Consider the following 19247-nt stretch of genomic DNA (forward strand, 5'->3'; position numbering starts at 1 on the left):
TTATGTCAATATAGGACTTGTTTTACTGTGGATATAGATACATTTGTACCTGTTTCCTCCAGCATCTTCAGCCATTGTTCTGGGATTGATTTGCACTTTTCACACCAAAGTAAGTTCATCTCTAGGAGACAGAACGCATCTCCTTCCTGAGCGGTATGACGGCTGCGTGGTTCCATGGTGTTTATACTTGCGTACTCCTGAGTGGCGCAGTGGTCTAAGGCACTGCATCGCAGTGCTAGCTGTGCCACTAGAGATCCTGGTTCGAATCCAGGCTCTGTCGCGACCGGGTGACCCATGGGGCGGCGCACAATTCGTCCAGGGTAGGGGAGGGAATGGCCGGCAGGGATGTAGCTCAGTTGGTAGAGCATGGCATTTGCAACGCCAGGGTTGTGGGTTTGATTCCAGTATAAAAAATAAAAATGTATGCACTAACTGTAAGTCGCTCTGGATAAGAGCGTCTGCTAAATGACTAAAATGTACTATTGTTTGTACAGATGAACGTGGTACCTTCAGGCGTTTGGAAATTTCTCCCAACGATGAATCAGACTTGTGGGGGTCTACAATTAGTTTTTCTGAGGACTTGGCTGATTTATTTTGATTTTCCCATGATGTCAAGCAAAGAGGCACTGAGTTTGAAGGTAGGCCTTGAAATACATCCACATGTACACCTCCAATTGACTCAAATTATGTCAATTAGCCTATCAGAAGCTTCTAAAGCCATGACATCATTTTCTGGAATTTTCCAAGCTGTTTAAAGGCACAGTCAACTTAGTGTATGTAAACTTCTGACCCAGTGGCATTGTGATACAGTGAATTATAAGTGAAATAATCTGTCTGTAAACAATTGTTGGAAAAAGTACTTGTGTCATGCACAAAGTAGATGTCCTAACCGACTTGCCAAAACTATAGTTTGTTAACAAGAAATGTGTGTCGTGGTTGAAAAACAAGTTTTAATGACTCCAACCTGTACGTATGCTTCTTCCGACTTCAACTGTACATATATATCTAGCTAGATCTATATCCTATCAAAAATCTAAACCATCAAAATATTTGGCTGAACTTTAAAATATTACGTTTAGCTTTTTACATTAGTCTCTATTTGAAAATATAGATAGACTGATTCCTTCCTTAATGAGAATGTATTTGTATTTGTAAAAAATAAACATAATTCTATCATTTGCATCTGTGAACTATTTCCTGCCCCCATGAACAAACAGCTTTAACTTACAACCCTTACTTTTCATAAAGTACTGTATATAATATTGTCAAGACAGGCACAATGCACACAACAACAATACAACTCTTTGGGGCAACACAACGGAAAATGCGGACATGATCTTGTCGTACAAAATACTTATTTTAATAACAGTTCTTAACCCAAGCCAGTGATGACTGGAGATGTCATCTGTTTCTATCTTTGCAGTCTGTAAAAAAGAAACAGTTTCAGGCATGGGTGCTTGTGCTATCAAAGAGAGACTTAGGAATCAGAGCCTCAACGTTGCTCCTAGTAGTGTTAATGCTGACAGGATGTGTCGTTGTTGAGATGGGTTGGAAATACAGTTTAGGATTTTCTGGTCTGATGGCTGTTATCTGAAGTATTGCTGTTATCAACAATGCTTTTGTTGTCAGAGGTTTTATAGTTGTCAGTATAGTCATCAGAGACGTCCAGTTTTTTGCTATAATTGGTATTATCTGTGTCTGGGGTGTTGGTCTCATTGGTGTTGCCTGGATCTGAGGACTGCAGCTCAACCCGTATGCCATTGAGCTCCACCAGTCCATCATGCAGCTGGGTCGCCACCTCCCTGATCTTGGCAGCAAACTCTGACTTGGCTCCCTTCTTCAGCTCCTTGGAGTCCTTGGCCACAAAATAGATGTCCATGCCCACAAAGAGGCCAGTGAGCACTCCGGTGGCCATGCTGGCAATCTGGACAGCTCTGGCTGCGGTGCTGCCCGCCACGTTGGCGATCTGCACCACACGCATCATCTCATTGGCGTTAATGAGGATGGCCTTCCCAGCCATGGCGCCATCCTCGTAGATGTTGTTGAGACCCGGGAAGTCGCGGTTGTACGCATGCTTCTTCATCTTCAGCAGGTCGAACCTGCGCAGGCTCTCAATCCCCTGCTTGATGAACAGCATGCACTTGTTGATGTCGTTCATCTTTTCCTGGTAGTCCGTCACGATGGCCTCCACCTTCTTGCGGTCCATGGAGTTGTTGACCGTGTTGGAGATTCCGGCTCCAGCCGTGGTGAGGCCGCCCGCCGTGGCTACTCCCAGCCCCACTGCCGTGACAATCAGGGAGGTTCCGAAAGTGACGGGGGCCAGGGCGAGGCCTACAATGGTACATACGCCTCCTACAGCGCTGGTGGAGCCGCCAGTGATTTGAGCGATCTTGGTCTTCTTGTTGAAACAGTCGAGGGCGTCTGCAATGCTGTTAAGGTCAATGACGTGCTGCCACAGGCTCTCTGCACGCTCTGAGAACAGCTTGTTGAACACACGGATACCTTTCTGCACCTTCTCAGCTGTCACTGCAAACACCCTGAAAAAACAAGTTTAGATGAATTAGTATTATCCATGCTTACTAACTATAGTATGAATTACCCAATTACCAGCTTTAGAACATGGCTGTTCTATACAGGTGCATGCACATAAGGTAACACCCAACTGTAGAATCACTTACTTGGCCTCCTCTTTTTCAGTCATGTCATCCTCTTGAGGCATGTCTTCCCACTCTGCAGCAAAAGAGAAAGGGCATCATTTGGATCAAGTCTAAGGAATACCCCTATGCCAGTACTGTGTGTATGTGTGCGTGTTGGACTCACGCTCCACTGTGCTCCACCACTCCATCAGGCCATCCATATTCTGCTGAGAGACACATCTTCCTAAGTCAGCTTTCAATCAAAAATCTATTTCAATCAAATGCACAACTCCATGGCAGTTAGTGAGAGGAAACCAAGTGTGAAAAGTCTGTGGGTATTTAAGAGCACAGATATTATTAACATTGTTTACAGAAACCAACCTGATTCTCTGGCTCAGCTGGATTAATACGGAATACCTCCAATTGGTCGAATAATGATTTATTTCCATCTTTGTTCTGAGAGAGGGCGGGGGTGATAAATTACATGTTGTTATGTATACATTCTACACACTAAAGATATTTAGAATATGTCTTGGCAAACCAATGTTTGTCATGCCAGAGTAGCAACATTGTAGTGAGCAACAAAGATATGGAGACAATTATTCAAAAAGAGATCAGATTCACAAGCCAGAAATGAGAACATATGTGGTCAGTTTCAGATTTCAAGTTGCGATTTTAGATTTCAGTTCCGTTCTCTGCTGTTTTGCAGAAGTGGAGGATCTAAAATCTTCCTGGGTTCAAAGATACAGGAAGTAGGGGAACAAGTTTAGGCAAATAGCAATCTAATCTAATTCGCAATGCAAAGGAAGGGGCGAGGTGGTGTGTGGCTGGGTGTTTGATAGGTAGAGAAAGAAAAAAAGAACAGAAGAGAGAAAAAAACACCACCTGACCATCATTTTCTTAGTTGGGAGTCAGAGAATACCCTGTGGGAAAATCTTTCTGGTGACCTAGAAAAAAAGAGCTAGTCATCTAATGTGACGGCCATTTTGCAATGCTGGGACACTTTTCAGTCTGTCAGCTTGGGCAGTCAAGCCGTAGGATACACACAAAAAATAACTCAGGCGTGATGGTTGTACAGTAGTTATCCATTACAACAGTACCGGTATGTGGTAGAACAGTGTTAGTAGGAGAGTCAGGGTGCAGAGCTACCTCTGTTGAGTCACTGCCTGTAACTCCCTGCTGGGGTTCACTCTTCTTCTGCATGGCTTTACCCTGAAACAGACACAAGTCAAATATAACAACTTTTACACTACAGTACTATCTAGTTATCCCACAACGGAACCATAACATGTATATTGTAAACCCCCACACAAACTATAGTTAACACCTGGAGGAAGGGAACGGTAATGTACACAATGGGAGATCAACAGATAAGTGCATGAAAATAGAGGTTTGAATGTTACCTTGCCTCCAGCACCACGTGGCATGAACGGATTGTGTCTCGTGGGTATTTTCACCTTGGCCTAAGAACAACAGAATACAAATTAATACGTTAACGTAAAGGGAAGTGTTCATTTAGTTACCTCATAGTGACTTTTAGAAACATTGTGAGAAAATCTGGAAAGATATTTGCATGGCCACAGCAAGGATGGAGCACTGTGTCCATATTCCTAAAGCGACTCAGAGTAGGAGTGCTGATCTAGGATCAGGACCCCACCTGTCCATATAATCATATTAATTACGATCTAAAAACCAAACCTGATCCTAGATCAGCACTCCTACTCCGAGAGGCTTTGTGGATACAGGCCCAGGTCTAGGGGATGTAGAAAATATGATGAAAACAAACTCTTACTGCTGTGCTATCTGTAGGGTTAACCTTGGCCTCCTCTCTGTCCTTGTCCTCTTCCTCCTCTTTTTCCACCGGGAAGAGAGATTCACCCTCTTTAAGGCATTGATCGTCAGATTGGTCCTAGAAAATAAATTACAGATAAGGAGTGAGTGTGTGTGTGTGTGTGTGTATGTGCATGTGTGTGTGCGTGTGCTTACCGGATTGTATTTTTTAGGTTTTTGCTGACCACGTCTGGCTAGTCTGTTCATCTCCTGGAAACATAAGACAAAATCCTGCTATATGAGCCACCATGACACAGGATAACTGATAGATACAGATCATTTAGACATGATTATGAATCCTGATCAGTCAGAATCATCCTAGCCTACCTCTTCTGTGGGTCTGGGAGGAACCACTGGAGTTACAGCAGTTTTCCCCTTCCTCTCGCTCGGGATCATATTACGGTTAGCCTGAATTAGCCAGAAGGACAAATACAGTCACTATCTCAATTGTGCATTTATTAAACAGAGACACCGGTACGCTGCATATACAGACGGGTCCGACATTATTGACATCCTTGATAAAGATGAGCAACAATGACTGTATAAAATAAACAATTAAAATACTGAGCAACAGTGCATTCGGAAAGTATTTAGACCCCTTGACTTTTTCCACATTGTTACGTTACAGCCTTGTTCTAAAATGGATTAAATGTTTTTTTCCCCCTCATCCATCAACACACAATACCCCATAATGACAAAAGCAAAAACAGGTTTAGAATTGTTTGTAAATTCATTAAAAATAAATAACTGAAATATCAGATTTACATAAAGTATTCAGTACTTTGTTGAAGTACCTTTGGCAGCGATTATAGCCATGAGTCTTCTTGGGTGTGTCGCTACAAGCTTGGCACACCTGTATTTGGGGTGTTTCTCCCATTCTTCTCTGCAGATCCGCTCAAGCTCTGTCAGGTTGGATGGGGTGTGTCGCTGCACAGCTATTTTCAGGCTTAATGCACCACCACTAATGAGCTGTAGAGCTTCTCAAAGTAATGTTTTCTTCACCTCAAACAGCAAGCAAATGAAGTCTGTTTTTACATCCATTGAGAATGACAATAATTCCTCAATGTATTTTAAAAATCTTTCCAGCTCTCTCCCTTTCGATAACCACTCAGCGTGAAAGGGAAAAATGTCATGCTCTGATCCAGTTGAAACGTCATCAAATAGGCCTACCTGATTTACTTTTTATCAGTGCTTGACTTGGACTGAAATAGGTTCCAGTACTCATTTTGGGTGCTGGTACTGTTTAAGTACTGGAGCTCCACAATACTTTTGAGCTAATATTCTATAAAAGGAACAGGAGCTCAAGCAGTAGAAAATGTGAGATGTCGGTACTCAGCTCCGGTGAGCTCCTGCCCAAGTCAAGCACTGCTTTTTATCCCTTGCGCAAATAGCCTACAGCTGTGTCTGTCCCGAGCTCACTGGCACGGAAACTCTGAGGGCCCAGAATATTTTATACAATGTTGCAAGTTGGCTAGCACAAGCTTCGGGCAAGACCAAAGTTAATAGTTGATACAATGTTTCAAGTTCGTTGCAAACAGGCCATGTGTAGCCAATGTGATTTATAGGATATTTATTTTTATCAGGATATTTTCTAAATAATGTTTTTATTTGTTGGCTTTATGTAGGCTATTTTTTACATAGGTTTGTATCATTTTCATTTAGATTTGAATCTAATTTTGATTAATCACATGAGAAGGATTTTGAAATATGAAGACGTTATTATAAATGAAACTGTTCCACAAAAATGTACATATGAAAACCATAACTGGCACACAGGTCGGTAGAAATGGTAAGATAAATTGGCATTCCACATGAGAAAGGTTGCCGTCTCCTCATTTAGCCTATTACCGGCAACTCCAGGAGAGTAATGGCAGAATCTGCGAAAGCCAGCAGGAGAGGGAGGAGAATGGTTGGGTCAGGTTACTTTTTTTGTTGATTATCTAGTTCTCTGGCTCCCTCTTGAGTAATTTGTGTTATATTTAATCAAACAGTAAGCTTAAAGCATCAGGTAAGCTCAATGCATATAGTTGATTTTATTAAACACATACACTACCGTTCAAAAGTTTGGGGTCACTTACAAATTTCCTTCTTTTCGAAAGAAAAGCAATTTCTTTGTCAAATTGATCAGAAATACAGTGTAGACATTGTTAATGTTGTAAATGGCTATTGTACATGGAAATGGCAGATTTTTTATGGAATATCTACATAGGCGTACAGAGGCCCATTATCAGCAACCATCAGTCCTGTGTTCCAATGGCACGTTGTGTTTGCTAATCTAAGTTTATCATTTTAAAAGGCTAATTGATCATTAGAAAACCCTTTTGCAATTATGTTAGCACAGCTGAAAACTGTTGTGCTGATTAAAGAAGCAATAAAACTGGCCTTCTTGAGACTAGTTGAGTATCTGGAGCATCAGCAAAACACCAGTCTCAATGTCAACAGTGAAGAGGCGACTCTGGGATGCTGACCTTCTAGGCAGAGTTGCAAAGAAAAAGCCATATCTCAGACTGGCCAATAAAAAGAAAATATTAAGATGGGCAGTCTGAGATATGGCTTTTTCTTTGCAACTCTGCCAAAAGTTCAGCATCCCAGAGTCGCCTCTTCACTGTTGACGTTGAGACTTGTGTTTTGCGGGTACTATTTAATGAAGCTGCCAGTTGAGGACCTGTGAGGCGCCTGTTTCTCAAACTAGACATTCTAATGTATTTGTCCTCTTGCTCAGTTGTGCACCGGGGCCTCCCACTCCTCTTTCTATTCTGGTTAGAGCCAGTTTGCGCTGTTCTATGAAGGGAACAGTACACAGCATTTTACGAGATCTTCAGTTTCTTGGCAATTTCTTGCATGGAATAGCCTTCATTTCTCAGAACAATAATAGACTGACGGGTTTCAGAAGAAAGTTATTTGTTTCTGGCCATTTTGAGCCTGTAATTGAACCCACAATTGCTGATGCTCCAGATACTCAACTAGTCTCAAGAAGGCTTATTGCTTCTTTAATCAGCAAAACAGTTTTCAGCTGTGCTAACATAATTGCATAAGGGTTTTCTAATGATCAATTAGCCTTTTAAAATGATAAACTTCGATTAGCAAACACAACGTTCAATTGGAACACAGGACTGATGGTTGCTGAGAATGGGCCTCTGTACGCCTATGTAGATATTCCATTAAAAATCTGCCGTTTCCAGCTACAATAGCCATTTACAACATTAACAATGTATATACTGTATTTCTGATCAATTTGATGTTATTTTAATGGACAAAAAAATTGCTTTTCTTTTGAAAACAAGGACATTTCTAAGTGACCCCAAACTTTTGAACGGTAGTGTAAATGTTTATATATGGAAAAATAAATGTAAAAAAATGTCTACCAATCGATTGGTCAAAAGAACAGACGACTTTCTGTCGACACATTTTATTTATTTATTTTTGTCGGGGACAGCCCTATTGTGGATGCTACCATGATTTTGGATAATCCTGAATTAATCGTGAATAATGATGAGTGAGAAAGTTAGAGGGTCAAAGATCATACCCCCAAGACATGCTAACCTCCCCGTTAATGGTAATAGTGAGAGGTTAGCATGTCTTGGGGGTATGATCTTTGACTAAATTCAGACCCCACTGTAGATAACACACATCCAGAAATGAACACGACTGGTGTAAACCGTACCTGATTGTCGTCCGTCTCCCTCTTCTTCAGTCTGTCATGTAAGGCTGTACCCTTCAGCTCCTGTGGAATGGTGAGAGACAACCTAAGCAGAGATATATTAAAAATGACACATACGGTAAGGAGGAGCATTTTGAGCCATTTGCCTACCTCTTCAGTGGGTCTGGGAGGAAATGCCAGCTGTGTTTCAGTTCTCTCCTTCCTCTCTCTCTGGATCAGATTGCTTTTGACCTGACAAGGACACTCAGTCACTCACTGTTATGTTCCTGTGACTTTGTGGGAGTTAGAGAGAAGCAAAGGCTGGTGGGAACTTTAGGAAGAGGTGGAGACAAGGAAGAGAGGGGACTTTCGAAAGAGAGAAGCAACTTTGATTGTGTATGTGGTCTTGTTTTTCTATCCTCCCCACAAGGGTAGTAAAACAAGGAAAATTATCTCTCGTGGGGACATTTCCCACAATCACAAAGGCTATTTTCAGCTTAGGGGTTAGGTTTAGGTTTAGAATTAGAATTATGGTTAGTGGTTAGGTGTAGGGTAAATAAGATTTTGAATGGTCATGTATTTTAGGTCCCCGCAAGGATAGTAGAACGTGTGTGTGTGTGTGTGTGCATGTGTGTGTGGTATAAATTATGTAACAAACTCACTGTTTTTGGCTTTTCCTCCTCCTGCCTCTCCTTGTCCCCAAGTAACTTTGAATCTTCAGTGCCCTTCTGAACAATGAAAGTCATTGTTATTTTAAAGGGATCATCCTTTTCACCATATTCATTAACACATCTCTGCATTTCACAATCATCATAATCATCGCTACAAGCACCACCACCAACAATGTTAATTATATTAATTGGAATCTTTACTGTAATTAAAGAGTGGAATGGATTCAGTTTTGATATGGCTCCATGGAAATTCTGACAGAAATAAATGGCATGTAATGAAATGCAGTACGACTTGAATTACACAATGAAACAGGAACAGTCACAGATGAACAGGGCCATGCATAGGAAGGAATGTTTGTGGCTGGGCAGCTTTTCTGTGGTGGCAGAAAAGCTGCCTGATCCTGGTTCCTTATTTACAGTGCCTTCAGAAAGTATTCATACCGCTTGACTTACTCCACAATTTGTTGTGTTACAGCCTAAATTCAAAATGGATTTAAAAAATGTTTTCCTCACCCATCTACACACAAAACCCCATCATGACAAAGTGAAAACATGTTTTTAGAAATGTTTGCTAATTTCTTGAAAATGAAATACAGAAATATCTCATTTACATAAGTATTCACACCCCTGAGTCAATCCATGTTAGAATCACATTTGGCAGTGATTACAGCTGTGAATCTTTCTGGGTAAGTCTCTAAGAGCTTTGCACACCTGGATTGTACAATATTTGCCCATTATTCTTTTCAAAATTCTTCAAGCTCTGTCAAATTGGTGGTTGATCATTGCTAGACAACAATTTTAGTCTTGCCATAGTTTTTCAAGCAGATTTAAGTAAAAACTGTAACTCTGCCACTGGAATATTCACCGTTTTCTTGGTAAGCAACTCCAGTGCAGTGTAGATTTGGCCTTGTGTTTTAGGTTATTATCCTGCTGAAAAGTTAATTTATCTCCGTGTCTGGTGGAAAGCAGACTGAACCAGGTTTTAATCTAGGACTTTGCCTGTGCTTAGCTCCATTCCATTAATTTTTTTATCCTTAAAAACTCCCCAGTCCTTAACAATTACAAGCATACCCATAACATGATGTAGCCACCACTATGCTTGAAAATATGGAGAGCGGTACTCAGTAATGTGTTGTATTTCATTTGCCCCAAACATAAGACTTTGTATTCAGGACAAAAAGTTAATTGCTTTGACAAATTTTTTTGCAGTATTACTTTAGTGCCTCATTGCAAACAGCATACATGTTTTGAAATATTTGTATTCTGTACAGGCTGCCTTCTTTTCACTCTGTCAATTAGGTTAGTATTGTGGAGTAACTACAATGTTGTTGATCCATCCTCAGTCTTCTCCCATCACAGCCATTAAACTCTGTAATTGTTGGCCTCATGATGAAATCCCTGAGCGGTTTCCTTCTTATATGGGAACTGAGTTAGGAAGGAAGCCTGTATCTTTGTAGTGACTGGGTTTGTTGATACACCATCCAAAGTGTAATTAATAACTTCACAATGCTCAAAGTGATATTCAGTATCTGCTATTTTTATTTTTACCCATCTACAGTTGAAGTCGGAAGTTTACATACTCCTTAGCCAAATATATTTAAACTCAGTTTTTCACAATTCCTGACATTTAATCCTAGTAAAAATTCCCTGTCTTAGGTCAGTTAGGATCACCACTTTATTTTAAGAATGTGAAATGTCAGAATAATAGTAGAGAGAATTATTTATTTCAGCTTTTATTTCTTTCATCACATTCCCAGTGGGTCAGAAGTTTACATACACTCAATTAGTATTTGGTAGCATTGCCTTTAAATTGTTTAACTTGGGTCAAACGTTTCGGGTAGCCTTCCACAAGCTTCCCACAATAAGTTGGGTAAATTCTGGCCCATTCCTCCTGACAGAGCTGGTGTAACTGAGTCAGGTTTGTAGGCCTCCTTGCTCGCACACACTTTTTCAGTTCTGCCCACAAATGTACTATAGGATTGAGGTCAGGGCTTTGTGATGGCCACTCCAATACCTTGACTTTGTTGTCCTTAAGCCATTTTGCCACAACTTTGGAAGTATGCTTGGGGTCGTTGTCCATTTGGAAGACCCATTTGCGACCAAGCTTTAACTTCCTGACTGATGTCTTGAGATGTTGCTTCAATATATCCACATAATTTTCCTTCCTCATGATGCCATCTATTTTGTGAAGGGCACCAGTTCCTCCTGCAGCAAAGCACCCCCACAGCATGATGCTGCCACCCTCGTGCTTCACGGTTGGGATGATGTTCTTCGGCTTGCAAGCAGCCCCCTTTTTCCTCCAAACATAACGATGGTAATTATGGCCAAACAGTTCTATTTTTGTTTCATCAGACCACAGGACATTTCTCCAAAAAGTACGATCTTTGTCCCCATGTTCAGTTGCAAACCGTAGTCTGGCTTTTTTATGGCGGTTTTGGAGCAGTGGCTTCTTCCTTGCTGAGCGGCCTTTCAGGTTATGTCGATATAGGACTCGTTTTACTGTGGATATAGATAATTTTGTACCTGTTTCATCCAGCATCTTCACAAGGTCCTTTGCTGTTGTTCTGGGATTGATTTGCACTTTTGGCACCAAAGTATGTTCATCTCTAGGAGACAGAACGCGTCTCCTTCCTCAGCAGTATGACGGCTGCGTGGTCCCATGGTGTTTATACTTGCGTACTATTGTTTGTACAGATGAACGTGGTACCTTCAGGCGTTTGGAAATTGCTCCCAAGGATGAACTAGACTTGTGGAGGTCTACAAAAAAGATTCTGAGGTCTTGGCTGATTTCTTTTGATTTTCCCATGATGTCAAGCAAAGAGGCACTGAGTTTGAAGGTAGGCCTTGAAATACATCCACAGGTACACCTCCAATTGACTCAAATGATGTCAATTAGCCTATCAGAAGCTTCTAAAGCCATGACATCATTTTCTGGAATTTTCCAAGCTGTTTAAAGGCACAGTCAACTTAGTGTATGTAAACTTCTGACCCACTGGAATTGTGATACAGTGAATTATAAGTGAAATAATCTGTCTGTAAACAATTGTTGGAAACATTTCTTGTGTCATGCACAAAGTAGATGTTCTAACCGACTTGCCAAAACGATAGTTTGATAACAAGAATTTTGTGGAGTGGTTGAAAAACATATCTCCAACCTAAGTGTATGTAAACTTCCAATAGGTGCCCTTCTTTGCGAGGCATTGGAAAACCTTCCTGGTCTTTGTGGTTGAATCTGTGTTTGAAATTCACTGCTTGACTGAGGGGCCTTACATATAATTGTATGTGTGGGGTGTAGAGATGAGGTTGACATTCAAAAATTATGTTAAACACTATTATTGCACACAGAGTGAGTCCTTGCAACTTATTATGTGACCTGTTTAGCACATTTTTACTCCTGAACTTATTTAGGCTTGCCATTACAACGGGGTTGAATCCTTATTGACTAGAGACATTTCAGCTTTTCATTTTAATTAACTTGTAAAAACATAATTCCACTTTGACATTATGGGGTATTGTGTGTTAGCCAGTGACAAAAACTCTAAATTTAATCCATTTTAAATTCAGGCTGTAACACAACAAAATGTGGAAAAAGTCAAGGGGTGTGAATACTTTCTGAATGAACTGTATATATAAACATGGGACCAATGTATATATAAATAATATACTGAACAAAAAAATTAACACAACATGTAAAGTGTTGGTCCCATGTTTCGTGAGCTGAAATAAAAAAAGATACCAGAAATTTTTCATATGCACAAAAAGCTTATTTCTCTCAAATGTTGTGCACAAATTGGTTTAAATCCCTATTTGTGAGCATTCCTCCTTTGCCAAGATAATCCATCCACCTGACAGGTGTGGCATATCAAGAAGCTGATTAAACAGCTTGATCATTACACAGGTGCACCTTGTGCTGGGGACAATAAAAGGTCACTCTAAAATGTGCAGTTTTGTCACACAACACAATGCCACAGATGTCTCAAGTTTTGGAGGGAGCATGCAATTGGCATGCTGACTGCAGGATTGTCCTTCAGAGCTGTTGCCAAATAATTTGTTAATTTCCTTACCATAAGCCACCTCCAACGTCATTTTAGAGAATTTAGCAGTATCTCCATCCGGCCTCACAACCGCACACCATGTGTATGGCGTCGTGTGGGCGAGCAGTTTGCTGATGTCAACGTTGTGAACAGAGTACCCCATGGTGGCGGTGGGGCTATGGTATGGGCAGGCATAAGCTATAGACAACGAAAACAATTGCATTTTATTGATGGCAATTTGAACGCACAGAAGTACCATGACGAGATCCTGAGTCCCATTGTCGTGCAATTCATCCGCCGCCATCACCTCATGTTTCATTGAGGTTATTATTTCAGCATGATAATTTCAGCATGATAATTTCTGGAAGCTGAAAATGTCCCAGCTCTTCCATGGCCTGCATACTCACCAGATATGTCACCCATTGAGCATGTTTCGGATGCTCTGGATCGACGTGTATGACAGCGTGTTCCAGTTCCCGCCAATATCCAGCAACTTTGCACAGTCATTGAAGTGGAGTGGGACAACATTCCACAGGGCACAATCAACAGCCTGATTAACCCTATGCGAAGGAGATGTGTTGCGCTGCATGAGGCAAATGGTGGTCACGCCAGATACTGACTGGTTTTCTGATCCACGCCCCTACTTTTATTTTTAAGGTATCTGTGACCAACAGATGCATATCTGTATTCCCAGTCATGTGAAATCTATAGATTAGGGCCTAATTTATTTATTTCAATTTACTGATTTCCTTATCTGAACAGTAACTCAGTAAAATCTTAGAAAATGTTGCATGTTGCATTTATATTTTTGTTCAGTATATATGTTCGTTCTCGGGCTGTAGATGTTGCCACCATATTCAATTCAAACTATCAGTCAAAAACATCCTTATAATTTAATTACTGTATCTTCATAGTTCAAACTATCATATAATAATGATAATGAAAGAAAATAAGCATCCCTTACGGAAAAACCACATGAATTTCACGTGATGACATTTGAATTGAAATTTCACATGAAATCATGTGATTTTCCGCATGTGAAATTATGTGTTTTTTCTGTAAGGGATCTTATTAGTGTAATCTCATTGGCTAGTACAACAGCTATGATGTCTTACTTTGGGAGTTGATTTAAAAGGATTCAGCTTGTTCATTGCTCCAACCAGTTTGTTCTGACAGATAAAGACATAAAAAGACACATAAAAAAGACAGAAATTAAGAGTTGCTTATTATTTGCTGGGGGTGTGATACGAAGCAATCCAAATGCAACCTAGTTGCATGCAAAACAAATTGGATGCCAGTTGCATTGTGTAACACCAGCCTCACCTTTTGAGGTTTGTCTGAGAGACGGTCACTGCTAGCTGACAGATCACTGTGTATAGATAGGTTATCCTGAAACACAAAGAAAGAGACACGTGTTATAGAGTTACCAGTTAAAAGGTAAGTAACATTCTGAGTTGAAATTCCATATTGATGAATAACGAGTACAGCAAGAAATTCTACCAAAATGCTTACCTCTTTGGTTTTAGAGTGTTTTTCAGAAGAGGTTAGATTCTCCTTTGATCCTGACGTGTTTTCAGACATCTCCTTTTCCTGCAATTAAAGATGCCATCAATTTCATTAAAAAAAGTAGAAATATTAACAGCACTATCACCTGCACAGGTGCCGAGCATTCTGCTGGTTTAGAGGATATTTTCAACATCCCACTGAATTTTCCTTATTTTTCCTGGTAAAGAGTGGGGAGAGTAGAAATATACATTATGTCACATAACAGCACTGCCCTCTTTCTACACTAGGCTGCTCATTGTGGATTTGAGAAAAATACAGAAGGATTGGTCAATGGTCATGGTTCTTGGATTAACGAAAACCAACGCCATCCCACTTCCGACACCAGTGTAGAGAATTCGCGGGGTAGCCCCGATCAGGACTCAAACCCAGGACCAGCGACAGTCAAGCAAACAACAGTTAACCCCTTGAAGAGGTCGCTAGGTGTTGGGTTGGTCGCTTCAATATGTAGGCTACTCAGATTAGAATAGAATTATGCTATTAAAAAGTTTAAGTTTCGCCATAATTTTACTCTCGAAAAACCCTTGCCCACAGTTGGCTCAGTGTGAACTGCAATTCCGACGCTATGTTTTATGGTTTAGAAAAACGCGTCAATCATAGCTTGCGAAGCAGTTTTCCGAAAATATGATGATATGCCCCTTAACTTTCATATTAATAACAGCGAGAAAGAATCTTTCAAATAAAAATATACACTTACTGTAGCATTTTTACATTTTAGTCACTTAGCAGACGCTCTTATCCAGAGCGACTTACATGAGCAATTAGGGTTAAGTGCCTTGCTTAAGGGCACATCGACAGATTTTTCACCTAGTCGGCTCGGGGATTAGAACCAGCGACCTTTCGGTTACTGGCACAACGCTCTTACCCACTAAGCTACCTGCCACCCCGTAGCAGTTTTGCACAGATCCATATGCTGTGTGTGCCTCCGGTTGACGAACTGCACTTCCTCCCCAGTTACAGTGCATTCAGGAAGTATTCAGACCCCTTGACTTTTTCCACATTTTGTTACGTTACAGCCTTATTTTGAAATTAATAATGACAAAGTGAAAACAGGTTTTTATAAATTTTTGCAAATGTATTACAAATAAAAAAACATACCCTACTTACATAAGTATTCAGACCCTTTGCCATGAGACTCGAAATTGAGTGCAGGTGTATCCTGTTTGCATTAATCATCCTTGAGATGTTTCTACAACCTGATTGGAGTCCACCTGTGGTAAATTTAATTGATTGGACATGATTTGGAAAGGCACACACCTGTCTATTTAAGGTCCCACAGTTGACAGTGCATGTCAGAACAAAAACCAAGCCATGAGGCTGAAGGAATTGTCCGTAGAGCTCAGTTTGTGTCGAGGCACAGATCTGGGGAAGGGTCCCAAAATATTCTGCAGCATTGAAGGTCCCCAAGAACACAGTGGTCTCCATCATTCTTAAATGGAAGAATTTTGGAATCACCAAGACTCTTCCTAGAGCTGGCCGCACGGCCAAACTGAGCAATCGGGGGAGAAGGGCCTTGGTCAGGGAGGTGACCAAGAACCTGATGGTTACTCTCACAGAGCTCCAGAGTTCCTCTGTGGAGATGGGAGAAACTTCCAGAAGGACAACCATCTCTGCAGCACTCCACTAATCAGGCCTTTATGGTAGAGTGGCCAGACAGAAGCCACTCCTCAGTAAAAGGCTCATGACAGCCTGCTCTGAGTTTGCAAAAAGGCACCTAAAGGACTCTCAGACCATGAGAAACAAGATTCTCTGGTCTGATGAAATCAAGATTGAACGCTTTGACCAAGTGTCACGTCTGGAGGAAACCTGGCACCATCCCTACGGTGAAGCATGGTGGTGACTGCATCATGCTGTGGTGAATTTTTTTACAGTGGCAGGGACTGGGAAACTAGTCAGGCTCGAGGGAATGATGAAAAGAGCAAAGTACAGAGAGATCCTTCATGAAAACCTGCTCAGGACCTGACTGGTGTAAAGGTTCACCTTCCAACAGGACAACGACCCTAAGCACACAGCCAAGACAATGCAGGAGTGGCTTCGGGATAAGTCTCTGCCTGTACTTGAGTGGCCCAGCCAGAGCCCGGACTTGAACCCGATCGAACATCTCTGGAGAGGCCTGAAAATAGCTGTGCAGTGAAGCTGCCCATCCAACCTGACAGAGCTTGAGGATCTGCAGAGAAGAATGGGAGAAAGTACGCAAATACAGGTGTGCCAAGCTTGTAGCATCATACCCAAGAAGACTCGAGGCTGTAATCGCTGCCAAAGATACTTCAACAAAGTACTGAGTAAAGGGTCTGAATACCTATGCAATACGTTTTTATTTTTATAAATTTGCAAAAATGTCTAAACCTGTTTTTGCTTCATCATTATGGCCTATTGTGTGTGGATGAGAACTTATCCATTTTAGAATAAGGCTAAATGTGGAAAAGGTCAAGGGGTCTGAATACTTAACTAATGCACTGTATGCTTACACGTGTGATCGGAGCAAGCTAGATAGCGAATCAGCACAGGTGGCTGCCACCGTCTTCTGTTAACAAGCGCTGTAACATGAAGATACGGCTGTGTGGAAACTCTAACCTAAAAGATGTCGTAATATCGCCGATATGAAGGATACATTCCTTATGTATCCAAAGCCGTATGCGATGCTCGTTACCCTTTAGAGCAGGCCTCGGGAATCTTAACAAAAGTCCCCAGAGAAGTAGATGATTAAACTCAACTATTTAGGATGGAGTTGAGAGGCGACTACTGGAGCTCCGACATCACATAACATTTAGTTTCTATATAAAAAACACTGGTTTCAGCACCCAAAGAATAGCCCGCAATTACACAGAACAATGACGACAGAGTTGACTACCTGTGCTAATTAGCTATCTGCGTCTCTGAACACCTGTGTGTAAACGGAAGACTGACGCCACAAACGTGTTGTCACTGAAAAATACTGTCGGCTGCAACTGTTTTAAAACGATGTGTAGTGTGGCTAGATGGTAGCTGTACTTGCCATGATTGTTAGAATTTGTAAAATTTTGTTTTGAATACAAGGAAAATAAGCCCATGTGGGATGGGCACGATATATATGTATGACACTTAAATAAATCATATCAATCAATCATGTACAGTAAGTGTGTATTTTGCATTTGTGAAATAATTTTGATGTGATATGAAAGTCGAGGGATTTATGTTCATAGAACCGTAAGGCAATTGAGAATCGATTTACATTTAGATGGAGTTTTAGCGGGTTTGGCTTCCAGAGCCATTTCGCCTTTAAACAGAACATGTAATGTCCTTTGACAATAAGGAGTAACTTTTGGCTCCTTTCGTCCATTATTGGGCTATGGTGGGCTAACCATGACTTCTCCCTCGCACTCCAAATCCACAAAGGCATTGCCCTTTCCGATCCTGTCAACACAAGTGTTAACTATCTCTCATTATAAAGGAGCAATTTATAGTCAGTTAAAAATGTACACCATTGTTTTCCTACTTACCAATAACACATTGTGGCGGACACCACAGATCAAAACATCACTGAAAAACAGTAACAACACTCACACCATTACGACTGCTTACCGGCGGTTGTTTGTCTGTGATCTAGAAGCAATATATGGTTTGACAGCCTTTTTCGATTGTGAAAGAAGTTGCTGTGGTTGCTGAAATGTAGGCTGTGCGGAATAGTTGTTCGTCGGTTTGGACTCACGCTGAAGTCAGTTTATTAGACTACCAATTGGCTTGATTCTTTACTAGTTGTTGACCCTAACTCTCTAGGCTGTAACACTAGCTACAGTATGTTATGCCACATATGTAATAATAACTATGTTTGGTTCCATATTCTTCTTCTTTAAGGTTTATTGGCAGAGTACACCCAAAAACATGTATTGCTGCCACCTACTGTGCGGGAGGGGAGGAGGAGGGGGGGGGGCACATCTTCCATTGCCAATACCCCTTGTAGATCTTCCGCTGTGAACTCCTGAAGTCCCAAATACTTTTCAGCTGCAGCCACAATGATGTCCAACATCTTCGATATTATTGCCATACAGTTGATAACAGTTGCAATGAAGGCTACAAAATCCACCTTTTTAACCCACAGCGTATTAAGCGACCATGGCTGCAGTCCAAACAGGATATTTTTACCCCCTCAGCCCTCAGCCCTCGCGCTAGCCACTTTCCCTTGGTGGAATCCCTGTCGCAACCGGATGAAGTTTGATTGCCATCTTAAGTGGATGTCCAATTCACTAATGTTGTCCCCTTGGGACTCGATTTAGCTTGAGGGAGCGAGTGAAGAACTTTGATCACTTGTGGGGTTGATATGACCCACAATTCAATGTAAACTGTAGTCACCTGTCATACTCCGCGAAGTGTCAAATTTGCATGGCTGCATTTTCGGCATGTCAGACAAAAGACATAGATGACATTGATTTTAGCGTTGGCAAATTGCCTTAGTCTCGTAGTGAGGAGCGTACAAAATGTAGCTAGCTTCATACACATATTTTTTGGGAATTCTGACATTTATTGGAATAAATGACCAAACTGTAGCGACCCGCACAGACAGCTGTGTGTTATGTGTTAGGCTAGTAGATGGTTGTGTTGTACCTACCAGTACCCAGTGTTCGCGGGGTCCGACATGTCAATCAACCTGCTATCTGCCAATCACGGGAATGCCTGTAATGTTCTGATGCCGGGCATCCTGGCGGTTGGCGGAGTGGCGTGGAGGGGGGTTGGGCAGGGGGATGGAGCATTGGAAGTTAAGACCAGGTTTAGCCTTTGTTCTCACTCTTTACGTCTGGGCTTCACAAGAGAAGGTCACGATTGGCTTGTGGGTTATCTTTCATTTATTTGGCGTGGGCTACGGCCAAACAGTAGCCTGTGTAAAGTTGGTTTAATA

The 19247-nt window shown here is 41.3% G+C and overlaps 1 protein-coding gene across 7 annotated transcripts; it reads right to left on the reverse strand.

Annotated features, from left to right (window-relative positions):
- Positions 1–933: 933 nt before the first annotated feature.
- LOC311098981 (uncharacterized protein) lies at positions 934–18205 on the reverse strand. 7 transcript variants are annotated; one of them, XM_084139557.1, is made up of 18 exons: positions 17936–18154; positions 14324–14401; positions 14135–14200; positions 13927–13980; positions 13219–13304; positions 12842–13009; positions 8769–8834; positions 8278–8358; positions 8131–8190; positions 4794–4874; positions 4623–4676; positions 4429–4545; positions 4040–4099; positions 3786–3848; positions 3018–3092; positions 2821–2863; positions 2679–2730; positions 934–2537 (listed from the first exon to the last, which is right to left on the reverse strand). In XM_084139557.1, the coding sequence occupies exons 6-18, from the start codon at positions 12842–12844 to the stop codon at positions 1562–1564; spliced, it is 1731 nt and encodes a 576-aa protein (XP_083995683.1). In that variant the 5' UTR covers positions 12845–13009; positions 13219–13304; positions 13927–13980; positions 14135–14200; positions 14324–14401; positions 17936–18154; the 3' UTR covers positions 934–1561. The 7 variants fall into 7 exon arrangements, with proteins under 7 accessions (XP_083995683.1, XP_083995685.1, XP_083995682.1 ...); XM_084139559.1 differs by having other exon boundaries at positions 17854–17951; XM_084139556.1 differs by lacking the exon at positions 13219–13304 and having other exon boundaries at positions 17936–18205.
- Between the last annotated feature and the right edge of the window lie 1042 nt (positions 18206–19247).

This window comes from Coregonus lavaretus (genome assembly GCF_964263955.1).
Source record: "Coregonus lavaretus genome assembly, chromosome: 23".
NCBI lineage: Eukaryota > Metazoa > Chordata > Actinopteri > Salmoniformes > Salmonidae > Coregonus > Coregonus lavaretus.

Coding starts and splice junctions, on each gene's coding strand:
- LOC311098981 (XM_084139553.1), bottom strand. CDS start 14,392: ATGTCTGAAAACACGTCAGGATCAAAGGAGAATCTAACCTCTTCTGAA. Junction 8,359..8,768: donor AGGAGGAAAAGCCAAAAACA/GTGAGTTTGTTA, acceptor TGTCCTTGTCAG/GTCAAAAGCAATCTGATCCA. Junction 4,875..8,130: donor GGGAGACGGACGACAATCAG/GTACGGTTTACA, acceptor TGGCTAATTCAG/GCTAACCGTAATATGATCCC.